The following is a 12,083-nucleotide window of genomic DNA, read 5'->3' as shown; positions in this document are numbered from 1 at the left end:
GACACACTGACAGGGGCAGAATGCTCGACACACTGACAGGGGCAGAATGCTCGACACACTGACAGGGGCAGAATGCTCGACACACTGACAGGGGCAGAATGCTCGACACACTGACAGGGGCAGAATGCTCGACACACTGACAGGGGCAGAATGCTCGACACACTGACAGGGGCAGAATGCTCGACACACTGACAGGGGCAGAATGCTCGACACACTGACAGGGGCAGAATGCTCGACACACTGACAGGGGCAGAATGCTCGACACACTGACAGGGGCAGAATGCTCGACACACTGACAGGGGCAGAATGCTCGACACACTGACAGGGGCAGAATGCTCGACACACTGACAGGGGCAGAATGCTCGACACACTGACAGGGGCAGAATGCTCGACACACTGACAGGGGCAGAATGCTCGACACACTGACAGGGGCAGAATGCTCGACACACTGACAGGGGCAGAATGCTCGACACACTGACAGGGGCAGAATGCTCGACACACTGACAGGGGCAGAATGCTCGACACACTGACAGGGGCAGAATGCTCGACACACTGACAGGGGCAGAATGCTCGACACACTGACAGGGGCAGAATGCTCGACACACTGACAGGGGCAGAATGCTCGACACACTGACAGGGGCAGAATGCTCGACACACTGACAGGGGCAGAATGCTCGACACACTGACAGGGGCAGAATGCTCGACACACTGACAGGGGCAGAATGCTCGACACACTGACAGGGGCAGAATGCTCGACACACTGACAGGGGCAGAATGCTCGACACACTGACAGGGGCAGAATGCTCGACACACTGACAGGGGCAGAATGCTCGACACACTGACAGGGGCAGAATGCTCGACACACTGACAGGGGCAGAATGCTCGACACACTGACAGGGGCAGAATGCTCGACACACTGACAGGGGCAGAATGCTCGACACACTGACAGGGGCAGAATGCTCGACACACTGACAGGGGCAGAATGCTCGACACACTGACAGGGGCAGAATGCTCGACACACTGACAGGGGCAGAATGCTCGACACACTGACAGGGGCAGAATGCTCGACACACTGACAGGGGCAGAATGCTCGACACACTGACAGGGGCAGAATGCTCGACACACTGACCGGGGCAGAATGCTCGACACACTGACCGGGGCAGAATGCTCGACACACTGACCGGGGCAGAATGCTCGACACACTGACCGGGGCAGAATGCTCGACACACTGACAGGGGCAGAATGCTCGACACACTGACAGGGGCAGAATGCTCGACACACTGACCGGGGCAGAATGCTCGACACACTGACCGGGGCAGAATGCTCGACACACTGACCGGGGCAGAATGCTCGACACACTGACCGGGGCAGAATGCTCGACACACTGACCGGGGCAGAATGCTCGACACACTGACCGGGGCAGAATGCTCGACACACTGACCGGGGCAGAATGCTCGACACACTGACCGGGGCAGAATGCTCGACACACTGACCGGGGCAGAATGCTCGACACACTGACCGGGGCAGAATGCTCGACACACTGACCGGGGCAGAATGCTCGACACACTGACCGGGGCAGAATGCTCGACACACTGACCGGGGCAGAATGCTCGACACACTGACCGGGGCAGAATGCTCGACACACTGACCGGGGCAGAATGCTCGACACACTGACCGGGGCAGAATGCTCGACACACTGACCGGGGCAGAATGCTCGACACACTGACCGGGGCAGAATGCTCGACACACTGACCGGGGCAGAATGCTCGACACACTGACCGGGGCAGAATGCTCGACACACTGACCGGGGCAGAATGCTCGACACACTGACAGGGGCAGAATGCTCGACACACTGACAGGGGCAGAATGCTCGACACACTGACAGGGGCAGAATGCTCGACACACTGACAGGGGCAGAATGCTCGACACACTGACAGGGGCAGAATGCTCGACACACTGACAGGGGCAGAATGCTCGACACACTGACAGGGGCAGAATGCTCGACACACTGACAGGGGCAGAATGCTCGACACACTGACAGGGGCAGAATGCTCGACACACTGACAGGGGCAGAATGCTCGACACACTGACAGGGGCAGAATGCTCGACACACTGACAGGGGCAGAATGCTCGACACACTGACAGGGGCAGAATGCTCGACACACTGACAGGGGCAGAATGCTCGACACACTGACAGGGGCAGAATGCTCGACACACTGACAGGGGCAGAATGCTCGACACACTGACAGGGGCAGAATGCTCGACACACTGACAGGGGCAGAATGCTCGACACACTGACAGGGGCAGAATGCTCGACACACTGACAGGGGCAGAATGCTCGACACACTGACAGGGGCAGAATGCTCGACACACTGACAGGGGCAGAATGCTCGACACACTGACAGGGGCAGAATGCTCGACACACTGACAGGGGCAGAATGCTCGACACACTGACAGGGGCAGAATGCTCGACACACTGACAGGGGCAGAATGCTCGACACACTGACAGGGGCAGAATGCTCGACACACTGACAGGGGCAGAATGCTCGACACACTGACAGGGGCAGAATGCTCGACACACTGACAGGGGCAGAATGCTCGACACACTGACAGGGGCAGAATGCTCGACACACTGACAGGGGCAGAATGCTCGACACACTGACAGGGGCAGAATGCTCGACACACTGACAGGGGCAGAATGCTCGACACACTGACAGGGGCAGAATGCTCGACACACTGACAGGGGCAGAATGCTCGACACACTGACAGGGGCAGAATGCTCGACACACTGACAGGGGCAGAATGCTCGACACACTGACAGGGGCAGAATGCTCGACACACTGACAGGGGCAGAATGCTCGACACACTGACAGGGGCAGAATGCTCGACACACTGACAGGGGCAGAATGCTCGACACACTGACAGGGGCAGAATGCTCGACACACTGACAGGGGCAGAATGCTCGACACACTGACAGGGGCAGAATGCTCGACACACTGACAGGGGCAGAATGCTCGACACACTGACAGGGGCAGAATGCTCGACACACTGACAGGGGCAGAATGCTCGACACACTGACAGGGGCAGAATGCTCGACACACTGACAGGGGCAGAATGCTCGACACACTGACAGGGGCAGAATGCTCGACACACTGACAGGGGCAGAATGCTCGACACACTGACAGGGGCAGAATGCTCGACACACTGACAGGGGCAGAATGCTCGACACACTGACAGGGGCAGAATGCTCGACACACTGACAGGGGCAGAATGCTCGACACACTGACAGGGGCAGAATGCTCGACACACTGACAGGGGCAGAATGCTCGACACACTGACAGGGGCAGAATGCTCGACACACTGACAGGGGCAGAATGCTCGACACACTGACAGGGGCAGAATGCTCGACACACTGACAGGGGCAGAATGCTCGACACACTGACAGGGGCAGACTGTGAGACCCGGGGGCAGAATGCTGGACATTGGGGCAGAATGCTGGACATTGGGGCAGAATGCGAGACACGGGGCAAGATGAAAGATGGGGGAGGATTGGAGACAGATGGGGCAGAATGGAGACACAGGGGGCATGATTGGAGACATAGGGGGCAGAAGGGAGACATGGGGCATGATTGAAGACAAGTGGAAGGCTTTCAGACATGGGGGCATGGTTGGAGACATAGGGGGCAGAATGGAGACATGGGGCATGATTGGAGACACTGGGGGCAGAATTGGAGACAGATCGTGCAGGATCATGGGGCAGGATGGATATGATGGAGACAGATGGGGCAGGATGGAGAGATCACATGGGGCGATCATATGGGGCAGGATGGGGAGATCACATGGGGCAGGATGGATACTCATGAGGGCAGGATGGGAGAACATATGGCTGACGCCAGGAATGAGACACACGGTGGCCAGGATGGGGAATATTATTACCATAGGGGCTAATTTAGGAATATTATTACTGCAGTGATGTATTTATTTTATTTTTTGAGGGCACGGTTTTAAATGGGGGGGCGGTCCTGTTACTGTGTAGAATGACACTATGTCGCCTCTTTTTCTTCATGTGGTGTAATGTAGAAGTTGGAAAAAATTAAGTAATGTATTCTACAAGCGGAGCTCGAGATAACTGTGTTATTTCCTGCAGAGAGAAATCCTGGCTGGATGAAATGATGGCGGTCTGTGCTGGATGAAAGATGAAGGACCTCACCTAGTGAGTCAGTGTGTTACCTATACACTGACACTATACACTGTATACAAAGCTCCTGTGTATAATTTCACTAGTGATCACTGTATTATCTGTATACAGACACTGCATACTAAGTACAGATCTCCTGTGTATAATGGCACTTATGGTGATAGTATGGTGCTTTTGTTTTAATTACTGATCAGAATTGTAGTATTCAGTCACTATGTGGTGGTAATATGTGGTCTGGACATGGTGTAGCGGTATTTGTTCTTTGTATGTGATATTATTCGATCACTGTGGTGGTAATATGTCATCTGGTCATAGTGCTGTGGTATTTGTTCTTTGTATGTGATATTATTGGTCATTTTAAAAATTGAAAAATAAATAAAAATATACCTAAATTGTATTGCATATTTTAACAAATATTTAATAGGTTACAGTAGAGTAGGGCCCGGCCAAAAGTGTCTACTGTGTTATGGTGGTGGATTAAAAAATCTTTTGGCCAAAACAAAAGCTGCTGGCTATATGTGTGATCTGGTGATGGGAACTGTTAATGTGTGATAGGTGAGGAGTGGAGATTTTCCAAGAGAGAGCGGTGGGACTGTGGACAGTTCGAGGGGTGGAGCGTGGAGGCGGGGCTGGGGTGGAGCCTGGGCGGAGTCTCAAGGGGGCCCCGAAAATCTTGCCAGTATGGGGACCGAAATCTCTAGTGGCAGCCCTGCATCTGTCCCATGTCCTGCCCATCTGTCTCCATCCTGCCTCATATTCCTGCCCCATCTGTCTCCATGCTGTCCCATATTCCTGCCCCTTCTGTATCCATCCTGCCTCATATTCCTGCTCCATCTGTATCCATCCTGCCTCATATTCCTGCTCCATCTGTATCCATCCTGCCTCATATTCCTGCTCCATCTGCCTCCATCCTGTCTCATAGTCCTGCCCCATCTGTCTACATCCAGCCCCATCTGTTTCCATCATGCCCCATAATCCTTCCCCATCTGTCTCCATGCTGTCCCATATTCCTGCCCCATTTGTCTCCATCCTGCCTCATATTCCTGCCCCATCTGCATGCAGTCCCATATTCCTGCCCTGTCTCCATCCTGCCTCATATTCCTGCCCCATCTGTCTCCATCCTGCCTCATATTCCTGCCCCATCTGTCTCCATCCTGCCCCATCTCTCTCCATGCTGTCCCATATTCCTGCCCCATCTGTCTCCATCCTGCCTCATATTCCTGCCCCATCTGTCTCCATGCTGTCCCATATTCCTGCCCCATCTGTCTCCATCCTGCCTGATATTCCTGCCCCATTTGTCTCTATCCTGCCTGATGTTCCTGCCCCATCTGTCTCCATCCTGCCCCATCTGTCTCCATCCTGCCCCATATTCCTGCCCCATCTGTTTCCATCCTACCTCATATTCCTGCCCTATCTGTCTCCATCCTGCCTCATATTCCTGCCCCATGTCTCCATCCTGCCTCATATTCCTGCCCCATCTGTCTCCATCCTGCCCCATCTGTCTCCATGCTGTCCCATATTCCTGCCCCATCTACCTCCATCCTACCTCATATTCCTGCCCCATCTGTCTCCATGCTGTCCCATATTCCTGCCCCATCTACCTCCATCCTACCTCATATTCCTGCCCCATCTGTCTCCATGCTGTCCCATATACCTGCCCCATCTACCTCCATCCTACCTCATATTCCTGCCCCATCTGTCTCCATCCAGCTCATGTCTCCATCCTGATGCCGAAAGATACTGCGGCTTGCTGCTTTCAATAAAAATAAAACCTTTCGATTGGCTGGCGGCTTTTAACTATTATTGCGCGGGCACGCAAGGCAATAGAGTTTAAATGAACCTGCGTCTAGGACACAGGTTCAGTTACCCCACCGGCAGAAGCCTGCCGCTGGGGCCCGGTGAACAGAAAAGACGGGGCCTGATGCAGTGGCCCTGACTGGGTGTGCACATGCCCGACGGCCCTGACTGGGTGTGCACATGCCCGACGGCCCTGACTGGGTGTGCACATGCCCGACGGCCCTGACTGGGTGTGCACGTGCCTGATGGCCCTGACTGGGTGTGCACGTGCCTGATGGCCCTGACTGGGTGTGCACGTGCCTGATGGCCCTGACTGGGTGTGCACGTGCCTGATGGCCCTGACTGGGTGTGCACGTGCCTGATGGCCCTGACTGGGTGTGCACGTGCCTGATGGCCCTGACTGGGTGTGCACGTGCCCGATGGCCCTGACTGGGTGTGCACATGCCGATGGCCCTGACTGGGTGTGCACATGCCCGATGGCCCTGACTGGGTGTGCACATGCCCGATGGCCCTGCTTCTTTCCTCCTTGCTCAGTGTTTCGTTTTCGCAGTTCCCCAGAGACAAACGCTGTGCCCACTCCCTTCTTGTATATTGAGTGCCCTGCATATGAGGTGGGGGCCAAACTGACACTTTTCTAACCAAGTTCCGGAAAACCTAGTTCCACTTCCAAGTCCTTCTGTTCCTTTAGGAAGAGGTTCTTCAGCAGCTGCAGTTGCCACTTCCCAGCACTCTGCTGCTGACAAGTATCACTTACATATGAATGAAACTGTCAAGTGTACCAGTGGTGTGCGTTACCGCAGCGATACCGCAGAGCATGGATTGACGCACCTCCCCTTACCTCTCCCTCTGCGGCTCCGCACTCTCCGCACGTGCGCCTGTCACTGCCGGCTGTTTACGTAGGAGTCTGACGTCACTTCCGGCGCGCCGCTCCGTCACCGCCCGGGGACGCTTTGTCCAGCGCACGCCGTGTCTGCGCTCCGTGCGGTCACAGTGATGTTTCCGCTCCGTGTTCACACGTGGAGCCCCGCACTGCGATGCGGTTTCCGCGGCTTTGCCGCCAGCGATCTCCCGGTGATCCAGCTCCCCAGACGGACCCAGCAGTACCTGGAGAGGCGGCAGCAGGAGCGGCCGGGCCCGGTGCAGGCTCCCCGTGCCGGCAGGCTGCTCATCAGTTCCCGCAGGCGGGAGCTCAATCAGTTCTCCGGTGAGACGCGCGGGCGGTGGGAGACGCCGGCCCTGGTGAGCCGGGGATGGAAGCACCGCCTGGCCGGCGGAGACTACTTCACCATTACCCGGCAGCGGGAGCAGCGGCCGTGGCCGGAGACGGAGGACACGTTCGGCTCGCTGTGCCTGGACCCCCGGGTGGTGTCTGCCCTGGAGACCCTGGACATCACGACCCCGACCTGGATCCAGAGGCAGTGCATCCCCGGTCTGCTGCGGGGCCGGAACATGCTGTGCGCCTCGGAGACCGGCAGCGGGAAGACCCTGCTGTATGTGCTGCCCATCGTGCACAGGCTGCTGACCGTGGACAGTGAGGGGTCACCGGACCCCCGCAGCCTCATCCTGGTGCCGTCCCGGGAGCTCGGCCAGCAGGTGACATCGGTGGCCAAGTCTCTGTGTGCCCGGCTGGGCTTAACCGTGCGCTTTGTGGGAGGAGGTCGCGGGCGCAGGGCTATGGAGCAGCCGTTCCGCTGTCAGGCCCTGGACATCCTGGTGGCTACACCCGGTGCCCTCACCAAGGCCCTGAAGCGGGATCTGGTGACACTGTCGGCCCTCCACTTTGTGGTCGTGGACGAGGCGGACACGCTGTTTGATGACACGTTCTGTGAGCTCATCGAGGGGATTCTCATGAGGACCCAGATCGCCTCCCGGGCTAGCGACCTGCAGGGGCTGGATAGGAAAGCCCAGCTGGCGGTCATTGGAGCCACCTTCCCGCGAGGCGTGGCCAAGGTACTTAACAAGGTGACAGATCTAGGCAGCATTGACACCATCAAAAGCAAGAGGCTCCATTTCCTGATGCCCCACGTCCAACAGATGTTCAAAAAGCTGAAGGGATCTGAGAAACTGTCTGAACTCGTGGAGCTACTGAAGAAGCGGGCGGAGGAGAGCGCCGGCACCGCAGTGCTGGTCTTCTGTAACAACGCCAGCACTGTCAACTGGCTGGGTTACTTATTGGACAACCATGGCATCAAGCATGCCAGACTTCACGGCCAGATGCCAGGTGACCGGCGTGCTGGTATCTTTGAAGCCTTTCAGAAAGGCCAGGGTGACGTGTTGGTCTGCACGGACATTGCCTCCCGAGGGCTGGACAGTCTCCGAGTGGGCACGGTGATAAACTATGACTTTCCTCCCACTTTAGAGGACTACTTGCACAGGACAGGAAGGGTGGGCCGCATTGGTAGTGAGAGCAAGGGAATCGTCGTGAGCTTTGTCACCCACAAATGGGACGTTGAACTGGTGCAAAAGATTGAAACTGCGGCTCGAAAGCGAAGCAGTCTCCCCGGGATGGAGTCCCGAATAAGGGATCCTGTAAGCTCCAGTGACCTTATCAAAGAGTAAAAGCATTCTGCAAATCACTGAGTGTAAAACGTAGCAAGATAATATTAAGGATAAATATATAAAATACATAAAATCAAATAAAGGAAAATATGATTGCTAAAAAAAATAGAATGGCAAACCATTCGGAACACTAAAGAGAGCAATAAAACCCAATGTAGAATCCCAGAGAAATAGAATTAGAATAATATTAATCTATAATAATGTAGTAAGACAAAATATACTAAAATGATACAATAAAAAAGCCTTTATTACATATTATCTGGCAAACGGTAGCACTAGTACAATGTGCCCATACTTGGAAATAACAGCTAGACAGTAATGGTTTAAAAATACATGCATGTTATTCTAAAAAATACAAATGGAATTTTTTGTTTTTATTTCCATTTGTATTTTTTATAATATGCATGTATTTTTAAACCATTACTGTCTAGCTGTTATTTCCAAGTATGGGCACATTGTACTAGTGCTACCGTTTGCCAGATAATATGTAATAAAGGCTTTTTTATTGTATCATTTTAGTATTTTTTTTACTTACTACATTATTATAGATTAATATTCTAATTGTAACTATATTTCTCTGGGACCCTACATTGGGTGTAATTGTTCTCTTTAAATCACTCAGTGTAAAGAGTAACCATCGGATTATCGGTGATACATGTGAAAATCGGGTTAAATCTGTCTTCGGTGAATACTTTCCCATTACTGAGGTAGTGATGGCAGGTGGTGCTTATGAAGTTCTATGGAGACCCGTAAAATGTTTCCTTAGAGCAGTGTTCCCCAACTCCGGTCCTCAAGAGCCACCAACAGGTCATGTTTTCAGGATTTCCTTAGTATTGCACAGGTGATGGAATTCTTGCCTGTCCAGGTGATGCAATTATCACCGGTGCAATACTAAGGAAATCCTGAAAACATGACCTGTTGGTGGCTCTTGAGGACCGGAGTTGGGGAACACTGCCATAGAGCTTGTAGCAGAATGTCTGCGCCTGCCTCCTCCCATCTTCATTGAATCTTATAAGAACCAGTAGCCTTCACTGAATACAGATTTTACAGCTTTTACCAGAGTTGGTAAATAGAGTTGGCTGATTGACGAGTCCCGCAAATCAATCAGTCACGTGAGTAATTGCTTGTCGAGAGGCTCACAAATGTCTTACCTTCCAGGATCCCCCGCAAGGCTCTTGATTAGCCTGGCTGGAGTGATGTCATCTGCGTTGTGCCAGCCTGTCTAATCTAAAGCTGTTCCAGGGATCCTGGATGGTGAGAGGTTCACAAGTTTCACGGCCAGAGACTACCAGCCTTGCCGATTGCCTGGATCCATTTACCCAACTCTAGCACTAACTCTTGAATTGAGATTGAAAGAGATTGAAATAAAATGTATGAGGATGCTTATGCTGGCTTGCAATTCTGAATTAGGGTTGTTGCTTTTTCTCAGAATAAAACAATGAAAGGTCTCCACTAGTTTGTGACAAAATTTGTGTCCTGGTTCTCTTGGAATAAAATATATAATAATTGCTATATAATCTATTATTTTAACATATCTAATACTTGTAACTAATGCAATGAATACACAGGATTCGGCCGGGCAAGACCAATCAGTGAAGCCAGGGCCAGCTCCAGGTTTTTTGAGGGCCCCGGGCGAAAGTCTCCCAGCTCACGTCGTATATTGCACAGCCACGTAGTATATTGCACAGCCCACGCAGTATATAGCACTGCCCACGTAGTATATTGCATAGTTATTAATTAAGGTTGAAGGAAGACTATAAGTCCATCTAGTTCAACCCATAGCCTAACCTAACATGTTGATCCAGAGGAAGGCAAAAAAAAACCATGTGGCAAAGAGTAAGCTCCACATTGGGGAAAAAAATTCCTTCCCGACTCCACATACGGCAATCAGTCTAGTTCCCTGGATCAGCGCCCTATCGAGGAATCTAGTGTATATACCCTGTAACATTATACTTTTCCAGAAAGGTATCCAGTCCCCTCTTAAATTTAAGTAATGAATCACTCATTACAACATCATACGGCAGAGAGTTCCATAGTCTCACTGCTCTTACAGTAAGCAGTATAGCACAGCCCACGTAGTATATAGCACAGCCCACGTAGTATATAGCACAGCCACGTAGTATATAAAACAGCCCACATAGTATATAGCAATGTGGGCACCATATCCCTGTTAAAAATAAAAAATAGTTATATACTCACCTTCCTGCGGCCCCCTGATCTAGCCTAGGCCTTTAGCGATGCTCCTCGCAACACTCCGTACCCTGTAATGCCTTGCGGCAATAACCCGTGATGATGTAGCGGTCTCGTGAGACTGCTACGTCATCTGGGGTCATTGCCGCAATGCATTCTTGGGACCGGAGCATCGCGAGGAGCGGGAAAGGCTGCCGCGGACACCGGAAGGTGAGAATATAATGTTTTTTTTTATTATTATTTTTAACATTATATGTTTTTGCTATTGGTGCTGCATAGGAACCATCAATAGTAAAAAGTTGGTCACACTTATAGGGTTAATGGCAGTGTTAATGGACTGCGTTATGCCGCGGTGTAAAGCAGTCCGAAAACACTATGGGGGCACTGACTGGAAGGGAGTATGGAGTGGCACTGACTCCAGGGGAGTAGGGAGGGGCCAATTCGTGTCCGGACTGCTTCGCTGATGGTCGCTCCCAGCCGGCCGCGACCAAATCAGCGATTCCGTGACAGACAAACAGAAGTGGACCTCAGACAACTATATATAGATTTGCATTTTTTTCAGATTCTGACGTTTATCATTTGCACCTTATTCTTTTAATTTTGCCATTTTTTTTAAAGTCAACTTATGTGTTCATCTGCTTTTTCTATGTTCCTCATTGTTTGTTTGGGTTTCCAGATGTTTTTTGCGTATTCATTATTTTTAAAAAGTCACACATTTTTCCTTAAAAGTACTCATTCCTTCCTGGAGTTATTTTATGTATGTACATAAATACTAAGTATAGAAATACTTGTGCAAATTCTTCCATAAAAAAAAAATCACAAAGATTAATAGCATTTGTTATTTTGCACAAAATTTCTGAACCACGTGCGCCATCCGGAAGAATTAGCGCAAAAACTGAACAAATACCACAAGGCAAAAGAAAGAAGAGACTTAAAAGGAATGTCTCCCCCGGGATGTGTATGACCTATTGATTTGGGCATACAGGTGATAGAAATGTGACACTAGTCCTACCTGTATGCCTGATACATTGCGACCTGGGCTTTCCTTCCCATGGACGGAATAGTACGTCATTAGCGATTGGCCGCTAAGCAGGAGAGAATTATAAGAGCCGTGTTCAGCACCCAGCGCTGAAGAACAGCGCTTACTGTTACGCTTCTTCCCCGTTGCTGATGCGTGTCACATGGATGACTCCCGTGTGTTATGTGTATGCACGTGTGCTGGATGTTTTGTGACACGGGCTGACATTAAAAAAGGGACATGTCAGCGTGTTTTGCCCACGGACACGCGGTCCATGCATAGGGTCTATCACAGTGATCAAAATGAACCAATAGGAAAAAA

General features: G+C 51.8%; 2 protein-coding genes across 4 annotated transcripts in view; one reads left to right on the top strand and one right to left on the bottom strand.

Moving 5' to 3' along the window:
• DUS2 (dihydrouridine synthase 2) overlaps nucleotides 1–6,905 on the bottom strand; it is a 263,484-nt gene extending 256,579 nt beyond the window's left edge. The window contains exon 1 of one of the 3 annotated variants that reach the window (XM_069740207.1): nucleotides 6,834–6,905. The gene's annotated coding sequence lies outside the window, so the exon portion shown is untranslated. Of the gene's footprint in view, nucleotides 1–6,823 lie in introns of all 3 variants that reach the window. The other 2 variants (XM_069740208.1, XM_069740209.1) reach the window with 2 other exon arrangements.
• A 20-nt stretch (nucleotides 6,906–6,925) lies between these two features.
• Nucleotides 6,926–10,002, top strand: DDX28 (DEAD-box helicase 28). The gene has a single exon (XM_069740206.1). It carries the CDS (start codon nucleotides 6,989–6,991, stop codon nucleotides 8,552–8,554), a length of 1,566 nt encoding a protein of 521 aa, XP_069596307.1. The 5' UTR covers nucleotides 6,926–6,988; the 3' UTR covers nucleotides 8,555–10,002.
• Nucleotides 10,003–12,083: the final 2,081 nt, after the last annotated feature.

This window comes from Ranitomeya imitator, chromosome 9 (genome assembly GCF_032444005.1).
Source record: "Ranitomeya imitator isolate aRanImi1 chromosome 9, aRanImi1.pri, whole genome shotgun sequence".
NCBI classification, from domain to species: Eukaryota; Metazoa; Chordata; class Amphibia; order Anura; family Dendrobatidae; genus Ranitomeya; species Ranitomeya imitator.
This window is presented reverse-complemented; position numbering and strand designations above follow the sequence as displayed.

Coding starts and splice junctions, on each gene's coding strand:
- DDX28 (XM_069740206.1), top strand. CDS start 6,989: ATGTTTCCGCTCCGTGTTCACACGTGGAGCCCCGCACTGCGATGCGGT.